Source organism: Lolium rigidum, chromosome 2 (assembly GCF_022539505.1).
Source record: "Lolium rigidum isolate FL_2022 chromosome 2, APGP_CSIRO_Lrig_0.1, whole genome shotgun sequence".
In the NCBI taxonomy this organism is placed as follows: domain Eukaryota; kingdom Viridiplantae; phylum Streptophyta; class Magnoliopsida; order Poales; family Poaceae; genus Lolium; species Lolium rigidum.
This window is the reverse complement of record NC_061509.1, coordinates 283675050-283685419: the sequence shown is the minus strand read 5'-3', so window position 1 is coordinate 283685419 and position 10370 is coordinate 283675050. Positions and strand designations below refer to the sequence as shown.

The 10370-nt window shown below is 48.9% G+C and overlaps 2 protein-coding genes across 2 annotated transcripts; one reads left to right on the top strand and one right to left on the bottom strand.

The window, feature by feature from the left end:
* Positions 1–672: 672 nt before the first annotated feature.
* Positions 673–3082, top strand: LOC124693569 (auxin-responsive protein IAA10-like). Its single transcript, XM_047227052.1, has 5 exons — positions 673–1119; positions 1563–1861; positions 2211–2313; positions 2422–2483; positions 2710–3082. The coding sequence occupies exons 1-5, from the start codon at positions 794–796 to the stop codon at positions 2763–2765; spliced, it is 846 nt and encodes a 281-aa protein (XP_047083008.1). The 5' UTR covers positions 673–793; the 3' UTR covers positions 2766–3082.
* A 978-nt stretch (positions 3083–4060) lies between these two features.
* On the bottom strand, positions 4061–7620 carry LOC124693568 (probable voltage-gated potassium channel subunit beta). The gene is made up of 4 exons (XM_047227051.1): positions 7034–7620; positions 4929–5072; positions 4510–4674; positions 4061–4404 (listed from the first exon to the last, which is right to left on the bottom strand). The coding sequence occupies exons 1-4, from the start codon at positions 7595–7597 to the stop codon at positions 4291–4293; spliced, it is 987 nt and encodes a 328-aa protein (XP_047083007.1). The 5' UTR covers positions 7598–7620; the 3' UTR covers positions 4061–4290.
* Positions 7621–10370: the final 2750 nt, after the last annotated feature.

Below are 10370 nucleotides of genomic sequence, written 5' to 3'. Positions count from 1 at the left end.
TCGGAGACGTATCAGTGCTCCGACTAGTGGTGGTGGCGGTGGAGATGATGGCGGGGCGGTGGTGGTGTTGGTGTTGTTGATGATTCATCAAGGGTTAGTTGCTGGTATGATGCCTCTGGTGTGCTTGGCACGGACGGTGATGCTTGATCTTGCGTCCTTTGGCGTGGTGTCCATCATTTTGTCTTGGTGAGGACTAGTGTGACGTGTGTTGCATGGATTATCGATCATTTTGATCGTTTAAAATTATTGCCTATGGTCGCCTATTGTTGGACTGGTTGTTTAAATCTTTTATAAGTTGTATCTACAATTTTAATTACCCTTGGTTACGGGAGTCTGTTAAATCCGTTCATTACGTTTATGGCGGCTCTTACCCGTGTTTTTAAAGGCCACATTTTAAGGATCTGCTAGAGATGCTCTAAGGCACCAAGTGGAGAATCACCTCGGAGGTATGATTTTGGCGGAACATTTTTTTCCCGCTAAACCCTAACCCTAAAAGGAATTCTATTTTTTTAAGGAGGAAAGAGACTCTTCGAAAGAGCAGGTGCTTCGTAGCAATATAGCCCAGCCCCAGCATGCTATGGCCCGCACGTCAGTAAAGCAGCAGGAGGCGAAAGCTTCCTACGCTACACGGCTACACTACACGCATACCCAGGTCTCAGCTAGCTAGCTCGCTCAGATAATCATAGCCCTCTCCCTTTCCTCCCTCTCGAGGTGTCTCCTCTCCCTTCTCAGCTCTCTCACACACAAACCCAGCCAAGAAACCTGAGCAGCAGCAGCAGACAGCAGCGGCCCGATGCGGGGGATGGGAGGCGGACCGGGGCCCACGGAGCCGCCACCGTCTGCGGCGGAGGAGGTTGTGGAGGAGAACTCTGGCGGGGAGGAGGAAGAGCTCGAGCTGGGGCTCTGCCTCGGGTCCAAGAAGCAGCAGCAGCAGCAATCACCGGCACCTGCGCCGTGCCGCATCCTGACGGCCAGGAACCTGCAGCCGGCCGCGGCGCTGTCCCCGGACTCCTCCGTGTCCTCCTCCTCCCCCGCGGCGGCGAGCAGGAGGGCCAAGCCGGAGGAGGGCTCCAACCCCGGCGCGTCTCCCGGGACGGTCGCCTCCGGCCACCCGCAGAGGTGAGCGGCTTCACGAGCTCACCCAAGCTTGCTTCTTGCTCTTCTTCCCTATCTCTTCGGTAGCAGTCAATACTTGACGCCTTAGAAAAATCTGCGTTTCGTTCCGCCAAAGCTTATCATTTCTGCATAGATCAATCACTTACTCCTATCAACACGCTGCAAATCCCTCGCAAAAAAACCTGCAAATTTTTGACTATCTGAACCTCTGAACTGCCCACATGTACTGTCCACTTTACACTTCCCAAAAGAGTGTGCCAGCAACAAAGAAATGGGGATATCCGGCGGTTGATTTGCCATTCTGATCCACACAAACCAACACTGATATTTCGCATGACACCGCAAGGAGATCAAGGAACATGATGTCAGTGTTCCCTGATCTGCTGAGCTACCCATATCAGCTTGATCTTGACTAATCCCAACCACTTGTTTCTGTCTGGACGCAGCTTTGGAGTGGTGGGATGGCCACCAATAAGAACGTTCAGGATGAACAGCCTGTTCGGCCAGGCTAAAGACAATGCCCCGGACGCTGATACCAAGAAGACTGCAGCCGATGAATCCGAGCTGCAGAAAGACAAGGAGGAGAGCGAGAAGAAGGGCAGGACACCCGGATGGGTGAAGGTGAACATGGATGGAGAGGTCATTGGGAGGAAGGTGGATCTCAACGCCCATCGCTCGTACAAGACCCTCGCCTTAGCCCTTGAGATCATGTTCAGCAAGCCGTCCGCCGGTCTTTGTGCTCCTAGTAAGCCTTACCTGCAACTACTACCTTGCGTAGTTCGTAGTTACGCTGATATATTGATCACATGGTAAATCTAAAAATCTTAATGGTAGTAGAATTTAGTTCCATATAAATCGTTAAACTTATGTTGATTTCATGATCTGTCAATTCAATGTGACTGCATTAGATTTATAGTGCTACAGTTATGGCAGTCGTGTTGGTGAAGTGCAGCATCTTTGGGCATTCATAGTTGCATGTTGGAGTACTCTACTTAAGAAGTTGATGGCAACTTTAATTGCAAATACAGTACTTATTAATCTTTCAAGCTTTTGATGCGTTCTTATTCATAATACTCTTGTCTTGGAATTATCAGGTAGTACGAAGTCGCCCAGGCTGTTAGACAACTCTTCTGAATACCAGCTGACATATGAAGACAGGGATGGGGACTGGATGCTTGTTGGAGATGTCCCTTGGGAGTAAGCCCTCTGGACTGTGCATCTAGTATTATTAGATACTCGACACTAGTAAATTTTGTACTTGCTTCCAAGTTCCTCGGAATAATTCTCTGGATATTTGATGTGCAGAATGTTTGTTGGCTCCGTGAAGAGGCTTAGGATCATGAGGACATCGGATGCCAGTGGTCTTGGTTAGATTCTTTCTTACCTCTTTCATATGATCAACACTTAGCCAAGCATTTGAAGGAATTTTTAGTTAAAATACATCAGTGTTTTGTCTATAACATCATCTAGAGGCTGGATAATAAAAAGAATTAGCACTTGAAGGCTTTCAATATTGCAATCACGATATAGCATGAATAATTATTTTTTCCCTACCTTGATTGACACCGCTATTTTGCCAACATTCTACCGCAGGACCACGAGTTCAAGCTATTCACAGAATTGTAACTCCAACAAGAGGGAGAACATGAGAGCACCCGGTGAGCTGATGAAAGAGCTAGAGCCGAGCTTTGAACGCGTTCGACACCACGTTTGTGCAGCCAATGTCTGTGGCATAGTCGTGTGATTATTTCTACGTAGTTAAGATAGCAGAAGCTAATGTCTGCTTCTGGCGACTTCTTCTGAGCTTAATTCTATTTTTGCCTCCTGTCCTGGTTACTTCTTCTGAGATATGTAATTTTTTTCCTGCCACTTACACGTCCGTCAGTGCTAGCATGGTATTTCTTTGTGTGGCAGAAGATTGTACCTGTGCTTACTCTGATATGTTTAGCTGTGAGATGAGAATGCAGCTCCAGCAGACAGAGCCCTGGGATAGCTTTGCTTAGGCAATGTGTACCGTGAACTAAGGCTGGTGCCAATGCATCACCCCACTCTTACCCGCCACGTCAGCTTTTTCCTCACTCTTACCCCACGGTGCCAGTGCACGGGCTATAATGCCAGCTCTCACTTCTCTCTCCTCCACATCACCATTTCATTTTCAGATTAAGTTATTTCACTCGATTTTTTTTAGACATTCAAAATAATGCAAGAAAATTATTTTATTCAACTTAAAATGTTACCGATTACATAATAATTAATAAAATTGCATAATAAATTTTAAAAATTACATAATAAATAAAAAATAAATTGACAACCTCCCTCTCGCCCGCGCTACCGCCCCGTGCTGCCAACGCTGCCGCCCCCTTCTCGCCCGCCTGTCGCCTCCCTCTCGCCCCCAGCGCGGGCGGTAGCGGGCGATACCGCCGGGCGCCCGCGCCACCGCCCCGCGCTGCCGTCTCGCCCCGCTGTCGCCTCCCTCTCGCCCCGCCTCGGGCGGTAGCGCCCCGCCTACCGCCTGCGTTGGCACCAGCCTAACTAACTAACAATACCAAACGGCTAGATTTCCTTGCCGACCAGCAGAAAGCACACGCCCACCTCATGATCTCAATAGATACCCTGCTTTGGACACTTTTAGATCACATCAATAAATTTCACACAGACCGTGTATTCTGTAAGCGGTAGCAGCAAACAAGTTAATTTCTTTCTTCTCTTCCTTAGCATCCACCCAAAACAGAGAGGCCTGCAACATCAGAAGTTCAAAAACAAAGGAACAAAACTTAGTGGTGGTACTGGATTGCCTGCCATTGAAATCTTGCAGCTCGACCAAGGAAAGAGAACCAGGGAGACAAATTCTCCAGATTCGCGGTCCTCGCCACAGCTAAACAATGGCAGGAGAAACAGGCCAGTACGACAGTGTAGCAACGGTCCAGGCAGAACATTCCAGGAATCACAAAAGATGCCATCCATTCATCCATCCACAAGATACACACGGAACAGACTACGTCTGTAACAAAGTATCATCATGTCCACAAGAGAAATATTTCACACGCTGTGCATATAAACGACTACACGGAACTGAGGCATACAGGTTCAGGAAATTGGGCAGTGGAGATAAAAGCTGGCTAGAAGAAAATCCACAAGGTGAACGCCAAATCCCTCACACTTGTAAAAACCGCTTCATCTGTATGACTCGAGGCGCTTCGGCTTGCTCTGGACAACCGCCTCAATCTTCTCAAGGACCTCTGGGGTCAGCAGGGGGATGACTTCGAGAGCCTTCATGTTCTCGACAATCTGTTAATCATGGGGTTTCCATGTGATGGGTCAGTATTCCTAGTAGCAGGAAAAATGGTATGATAAGAATTTATCTTATGCAAAAAAGAGGCGAATGTAATGTACCTGGCTTTCTTTAGTGGCTCCAGTAATGACAGAGGACACATTGGGGTTCGATGCACACCATGCGATACTAAGTTGGGCCAACGAAACGCCAAGCTCAGTAGCAATAGGTTTCAGCCCGTTCACTTTTCTAAGTGTGTCGTCAACGAGGGACCTGTTAGCCAGGTTCTGGGGAGAGAAACAAAGCACTCACCTCAGGATCATTTTCAGACTAATACACATCAGGTAGAAAAGTGTCTAAGAATGAGTAGACTATTACAGACATTCAGATTAAATGGCATGGAAGAACGCCATAAAACAGAATAAGCATCGCTAATTTCTTAGGGATCGTCTCAAGCAGGTGGCATTAATATTTTAAATCCATTTAAGAAGAAAAGCAGCATTACACGTGTGCAATACAGTGAAAAAGTTATCATAATTACCTTGTAATTATCTAGGGAAAACCGACTTTCAGCAGGAATATTCCCTTTGCTATACTTCCCAGTGAGAACTCCTGAAGCTAGAGGACTCCACGTAGTCAATCCGATGCCATAAGTATTGTAAAGAGGTACGAACTCAGACTCAACCTGCAAAAAATACAGAACATTTCTTAGTTTTTGTGACATAATGATGTGAATACCTGCCGATGCCATAAAGTGTTTTGACGAATATTCCAAAAATATAGTCCACGACACATCGGTGATAAAAGCCGAGAGCTGATACTTGCTCAGTTCAATGTCAAAGGTAGCCAGGGCTAACAAGAAACAAACTCCAGAGAGACATGAATAAAACATAATGTACGGATCTAAATATGAGCTTTGGCAGTTCCACAGCAGAGTGTTTCATATGACTAATATTCCAGTTGGTAACTAAGCATCCAACAAATAAGATCTGACCATTTCATAGACCGTAAAGTAGTACTGCTTACAGAATTCTGCATGGTACATCATAATAAGTAGTCCCCAGAAAGTTTCGAAATGATGTTCACTTTATCGAACATGCAATTTGGGAAATGAAGAATGGTACCTATTGTAAGTCGAAATAACAGCAAATGTTTCTTTTAGACAGGTACATGCTAGGCTACAAAAGGTTAGCACCAGACCAATTATAGACACCTAGCTATGATACATCATAGAAAGCTATATTCCTTGTACTACTTGATTTCTGGCTACAATTTCCAGGTTGCAAAAATGACTATTTTTTCAAGAACACCAAGTTGCAAAGTTAGCTCAAGACCCAGTTTTGAAAACTGCAAATGACCCGTACTGTTGCATATTTTTTTCTGTTATCAGAAGGCTCCTTTACGGAAGCACTCAGGCTGAGCTCATTTTCTTGTCAAAACATATAACATGCTCATGGAATCTTGTTTGTCCACAATAAACCACAAAATATCTTAGGAGGAGTTGCACTTTTGAAATGCTATGGCAGCACACCTGAACATGACTGCCAAAGCGCTACAAGTCGAAACAACACAAAATGCTTCTTTTAGAAGCTACATGCTAGACTACAAGAGGTTAGCGCCAAACCAATTATAGACAGCTACTTTAAGTGATCTGAAGCTAAGGCTGAAATAACCCTTGTGGGAATTTAAATACAAGCCTTCAACTAGCTTATGAGATATTAAAAAGCAACTCTGATGACAAGTTATTAAGTTAATCAGGAAAAGTAGGCATCAGTCAATTGAATACACAGATCAACAATGACAAGGACAGGCGGTGTCTTTTTGTTCTGGTTGGTCAAGACCATTATCAAAGTGACTATTTGATTAAGACTAAATACCAAACGATGATCCAAATTACAATCATGTAAGCATCTTCCGTCTGGCATAAGCTGTCTCTACTTACACCTAACCTTTCGTTATCAGCTGCTGTCTACCTGGAACACTTGACGATGCAACAGTGTATTAAACAATGGACAGCTAGCACCACTGCCTAATTTAGGAGCTATCCTACTCGAGTGCCATCGAGGCCACATCACGAAAGGTGATACTCCCTTAGTCCCCTGATTGCAACTCTCATATGTTCCCGTGGCAAAAGGGAAGCAGTCCCCATCACTGAAATAAACCAACCAGTAGTGCTCTCTCGAGTGACAGATGCGCAATCGAGGTGGCCTTGTTAATCGAAACCAATTCCCATGTAGTACTCCTTTAGTCGCTTTTCAGTATATGTGCATTACTAATGGGGAATTGTACTTGGTGCGTACATGATCCAAGAGTAAATTCCTCTCCCACCATCAACCAATTGTACTTGTACGTTGCTAATTAACGGGGCATGGTACTTGGGTGTAGTACTAGTATTCAAATTCGCTCTATTACGAGCTACAGCAGCAAGAGCTGTACTACATTAGATCAAATTATCCCCTGCAAATTTCAACGGACGCACATTCTGGGCCTTGAAAACACAGGAGGGGACTGGCACTGGTGAGTCAACGATCCATAGCTAATACAGTAGTACTAGTCCAGTGCCGCAGATTATATGGAGTAATAATTAGAGATGAAATTAGGATCTGCGCAAGCGTAGTAGAAGGAAGAATTTGGTGGTAGAGGTACCTTGTGTCGGGAGAAGAGGTTGTACTCGGGCTGCTCGACGATAGGCCCAACAAGATCAAGCCTATTCGCAACGCCCCACGCCTCCGTAATCTGCTGCGCGGACCACTCCGACGTGCCCCAATAAAACGCCCACCCCTGATCAATGACCCAGTTCATCGCTCTAACAGTCTCCTCAATCGGCGTGGTCGCATCCGGGCGGTGACAATAAACCACATCCACGTACTCCATGTCGAGCCGCTTGAGCGAGGCCTTGAGGCCCTCGACGAGGTGCTTGCGGGAGAGGCCCTTGTCGTTGGGCCCCTGGCCGCCCCAGAAGAGCTTGGTGGAGACGACGACGTCGGCGCGGCGCCAGCCCAGGTCGCGCATGGCCTGCCCCATGATCTCCTCGGCGCGCCCGTTCGCGTACACCTCCGCGTTGTCGAAGAAGTTGACCCCCGCGTCGCGCGCCGCCTGGAGGAGGGACTTGGCCTCTTTGACGTCGAGCTGGTTGCCGAAGGTCACCCATGCCCCGTAGGAGAGCTGGCTCACGCGGAGGCCTGAGCGGCCCAGGTTGTTGTACTGCATCGTGGATGGGTGGATGGTTCGCCGGCGGTGAGGGTGCGGGTAGATCTGTGGGCGGAGGGGGGCGGTTGGAGGAAGACGACGGTGGAGGCGGGGAGAGTGGCGAGTGTGGATGTGGCTACTTGTAGGTGGCGGGTCGGGCGGCGGACAGGTGGACCGGGCTGTAGTGGGGCCCACGAGTCAGTGGGATGAAGAGTCGCTGTTGTTGTGGCGGACGGTACGTGGGGACAAGAGTGGTGGGGCCGCGGCCGGCGGTTTCATCGGCGGGAATCGACGCGACGGGATACCTGGCGTGTGGGCCGGGAGAAGAGCGGCATCTGGTAGTCGTGCGTGTGCTGGCTGAGGAAGGGAAGGCGAAAGCGCTTCAGATCTCTTCCGTTCTGATAGGTGCTCGATCTAGCACCGAAAAGAGTAGAATACCGGTAGGTCATCGAATTTATCCGTATATTTTGTCTTCATTATTTTATCTATAAAAGTGATACAAAAATTTCAAGAAATTCACCGATCTATTAATAATCATCAACAGCAGTACAAATAACCTAAAAAGTAAAGAAAACTATAAATTGATACTCGGGCCACCTAGCGACGACTAGAAACAGAAGACGAACAGAATGCAGAAGTTGTCTTGCATTGATCAGAGTAGGTTACATAAGTAGTCATATCGTGTGCCGAGAGAGAGGGGAGTCGAGGCCACGCAGAGGCCCACGCAGGAGCGTGCGGGCGAAGAAGAGGGAACTGCCCACAAGACTAGGTCTAGCTGTTACATAGATAGCCGTTTTGTTCAACACCCCCCGCAGTCGAAACCGGGCTTGGTACAACGTTGAGACTGGTGCGAAATTCATGAAAAATAGAAGTGGGTAACCCCTTCGTGAAGATGTCGGCATACTGCGAGCTGGTCGGCACGTGGAGAATGCGCGCCTCGCCAAGGGCAACGCGATCCCGAACGAAGTGTAGGTCGATTTCCACATGTTGCGTGCGTTGATGTTGCACAGGGTTGGTGGACATGTAGGTGGCGCTGAGGTTGTCGCAGTAGACGATCGTGGCGCGTGACGGAGCTTGATGTAGTTCGACGAGGAGCTGGCGAAGCCAAACTGTTTCGGCAAGGCAATTGGCGACGGCGCGATACTCCGCTTCGGCACTGGAACGAGAGACGGTGTTCTGGCGCTTGGAGGACCAAGAGACCAGGTTCTCGCCAAGGAAGACGCCAAATCCTGAGGTGGAACGGCGGGTGTCTGGACAACCCGCCCAGTCAGCGTCGGAGTAGGCCACCAGTTCCGTGGAGGAGCCAACGTGGAGCTGAAGACCAAGATGAGGAGTGCCCTTGACGTAGCGCAGGCTGCAGGTGGGACTCGCGCGGATCATGCATGAACAAACAGATCTGTTGAACAGCATGAGAGAGGTCTGGCCGGGTGAGGGTCAGGTAATGGAGCGCGCCAGCCAAACTGCGATATGCAGAGGGATCAGCAACAGGACGACCATCTTGGCTAGACAGTTTGCACTTCGTGTCGATTGGTGTTGCAATGGGGTGACAGTTGGACATGTTTGCCCGGTCCAGCAACTCCAAGGCGTACTGTTGCTGGGACAAAAACAGACCGTCCGGGGTCCTGTGAACATTGACACCTAGAAAGTGATGCAAATCTCCAAGATCACTCATGGCAAACTCTTTGTTCAAGGACGCAATGATGGAGTGGAGGAGTGAGGTGGTGCTGGCTGTAAGGATTATGTCATCTACGTACAAGAGAAGATAGGCGGTGGCATGAGTGGTGTGGAGGATGAACAAGGAAGAGTCACCTTTGGAGGAAACAAAGCCAATGGAATGAAGGAATGTGGTGAATCGGAGAAACCATGTTCGTGGGGCTTGTTTCAATCCGTAGAGAGATTTGTTGAGTTTGCAAACATGAGTGGGAAAGGTGGAGTCGATGAAACCGGACGGTTGGGAGCAGTAGACAGTCTCAGCGAGCTCGCCATGCAAGAATGCATTTTTCACATCCAATTGGTGGATTGGCCAAGACTTGGAAGTGGCAATGCTCAAGACCACACGGATTGTTGCCGGTTTGACCACTGGGCTGAAGGTCTCGCTATAATCCACTCCCTCTTGCTGTGTGAAGCCACGGAGTACCCACCTGGCTTTGTAACGCGCCAGGGAACCATCCGGATGCAGCTTATGGCGGTAGATCCATTTTCCGGAGACCACATTGACACCTGCAGGACAAGGCACCAAAGACCAAGTATCATTCCGGATTAGAGCATCAAATTCATCACGCATAGCTGCTAGCCAATGGGGGTCTTTGAGTGCAACACGGTAGGAGGTAGGAATGGGTGAGGGAGAGGTGGAAACGGTGAGGTCAAAGTGTTTTACAGGCATGTGATATCCGGATTTGGAGCGAGTGTGCATTGGGTGTGCATTGTGTGGTGGCTGTACCGCGACAGCGTGTGGCGGGAGAATGGTGGAACGTGGCGAGCTGGGGTTGGTTGGGTGTGGATGTTGTGGGGTCAGGGGAGGCGGTGCATGAGGCGAAGCGCGTGGGCGGGTGGAGCACGAGGTGGTCGGGGTAGCGGGAGACAAGGTCGTGGTAGGTGTAGAGGTTGCAGACGGTGGGGCTGCGGTAGCCAGTGGGGATGGCGCGTGGGGTAGGAGGCGAGGTGGCGTTGGCGGATTGGTGTTCGGAGAAACCGAGGTGGGTGGCTGTTGGGGCAATGATTGGGAACGAGGACCGAGGGAGATCGGATCCGATCGTGGGGCAGGGGACTCGGGGCAGCTGGGATCAGATGTGGA

What these genes read in the sequence shown, in the direction of transcription:
- LOC124693569 (XM_047227052.1), top strand. Translation starts at nt 794, where the DNA reads ATGCGGGGGATGGGAGGCGGACCGGGGCCCACGGAGCCGCCACCGTCT. An exon ending in GCCTCCGGCCACCCGCAGAG is followed by an intron (nt 1,120 to 1,562) that starts GTGAGCGGCTTC and finishes GTCTGGACGCAG; the next exon opens with CTTTGGAGTGGTGGGATGGC. An exon ending in CGCCGGTCTTTGTGCTCCTA is followed by an intron (nt 1,862 to 2,210) that starts GTAAGCCTTACC and finishes TGGAATTATCAG; the next exon opens with GTAGTACGAAGTCGCCCAGG.
- LOC124693568 (XM_047227051.1), bottom strand. Translation starts at nt 7,597, where the DNA reads ATGCAGTACAACAACCTGGGCCGCTCAGGCCTCCGCGTGAGCCAGCTC. An exon ending in TTTCCCTAGATAATTACAAG is followed by an intron (nt 4,675 to 4,928) that starts GTAATTATGATA and finishes TTCTCTCCCCAG; the next exon opens with AACCTGGCTAACAGGTCCCT. An exon ending in GAGCCACTAAAGAAAGCCAG is followed by an intron (nt 4,405 to 4,509) that starts GTACATTACATT and finishes CATGATTAACAG; the next exon opens with ATTGTCGAGAACATGAAGGC.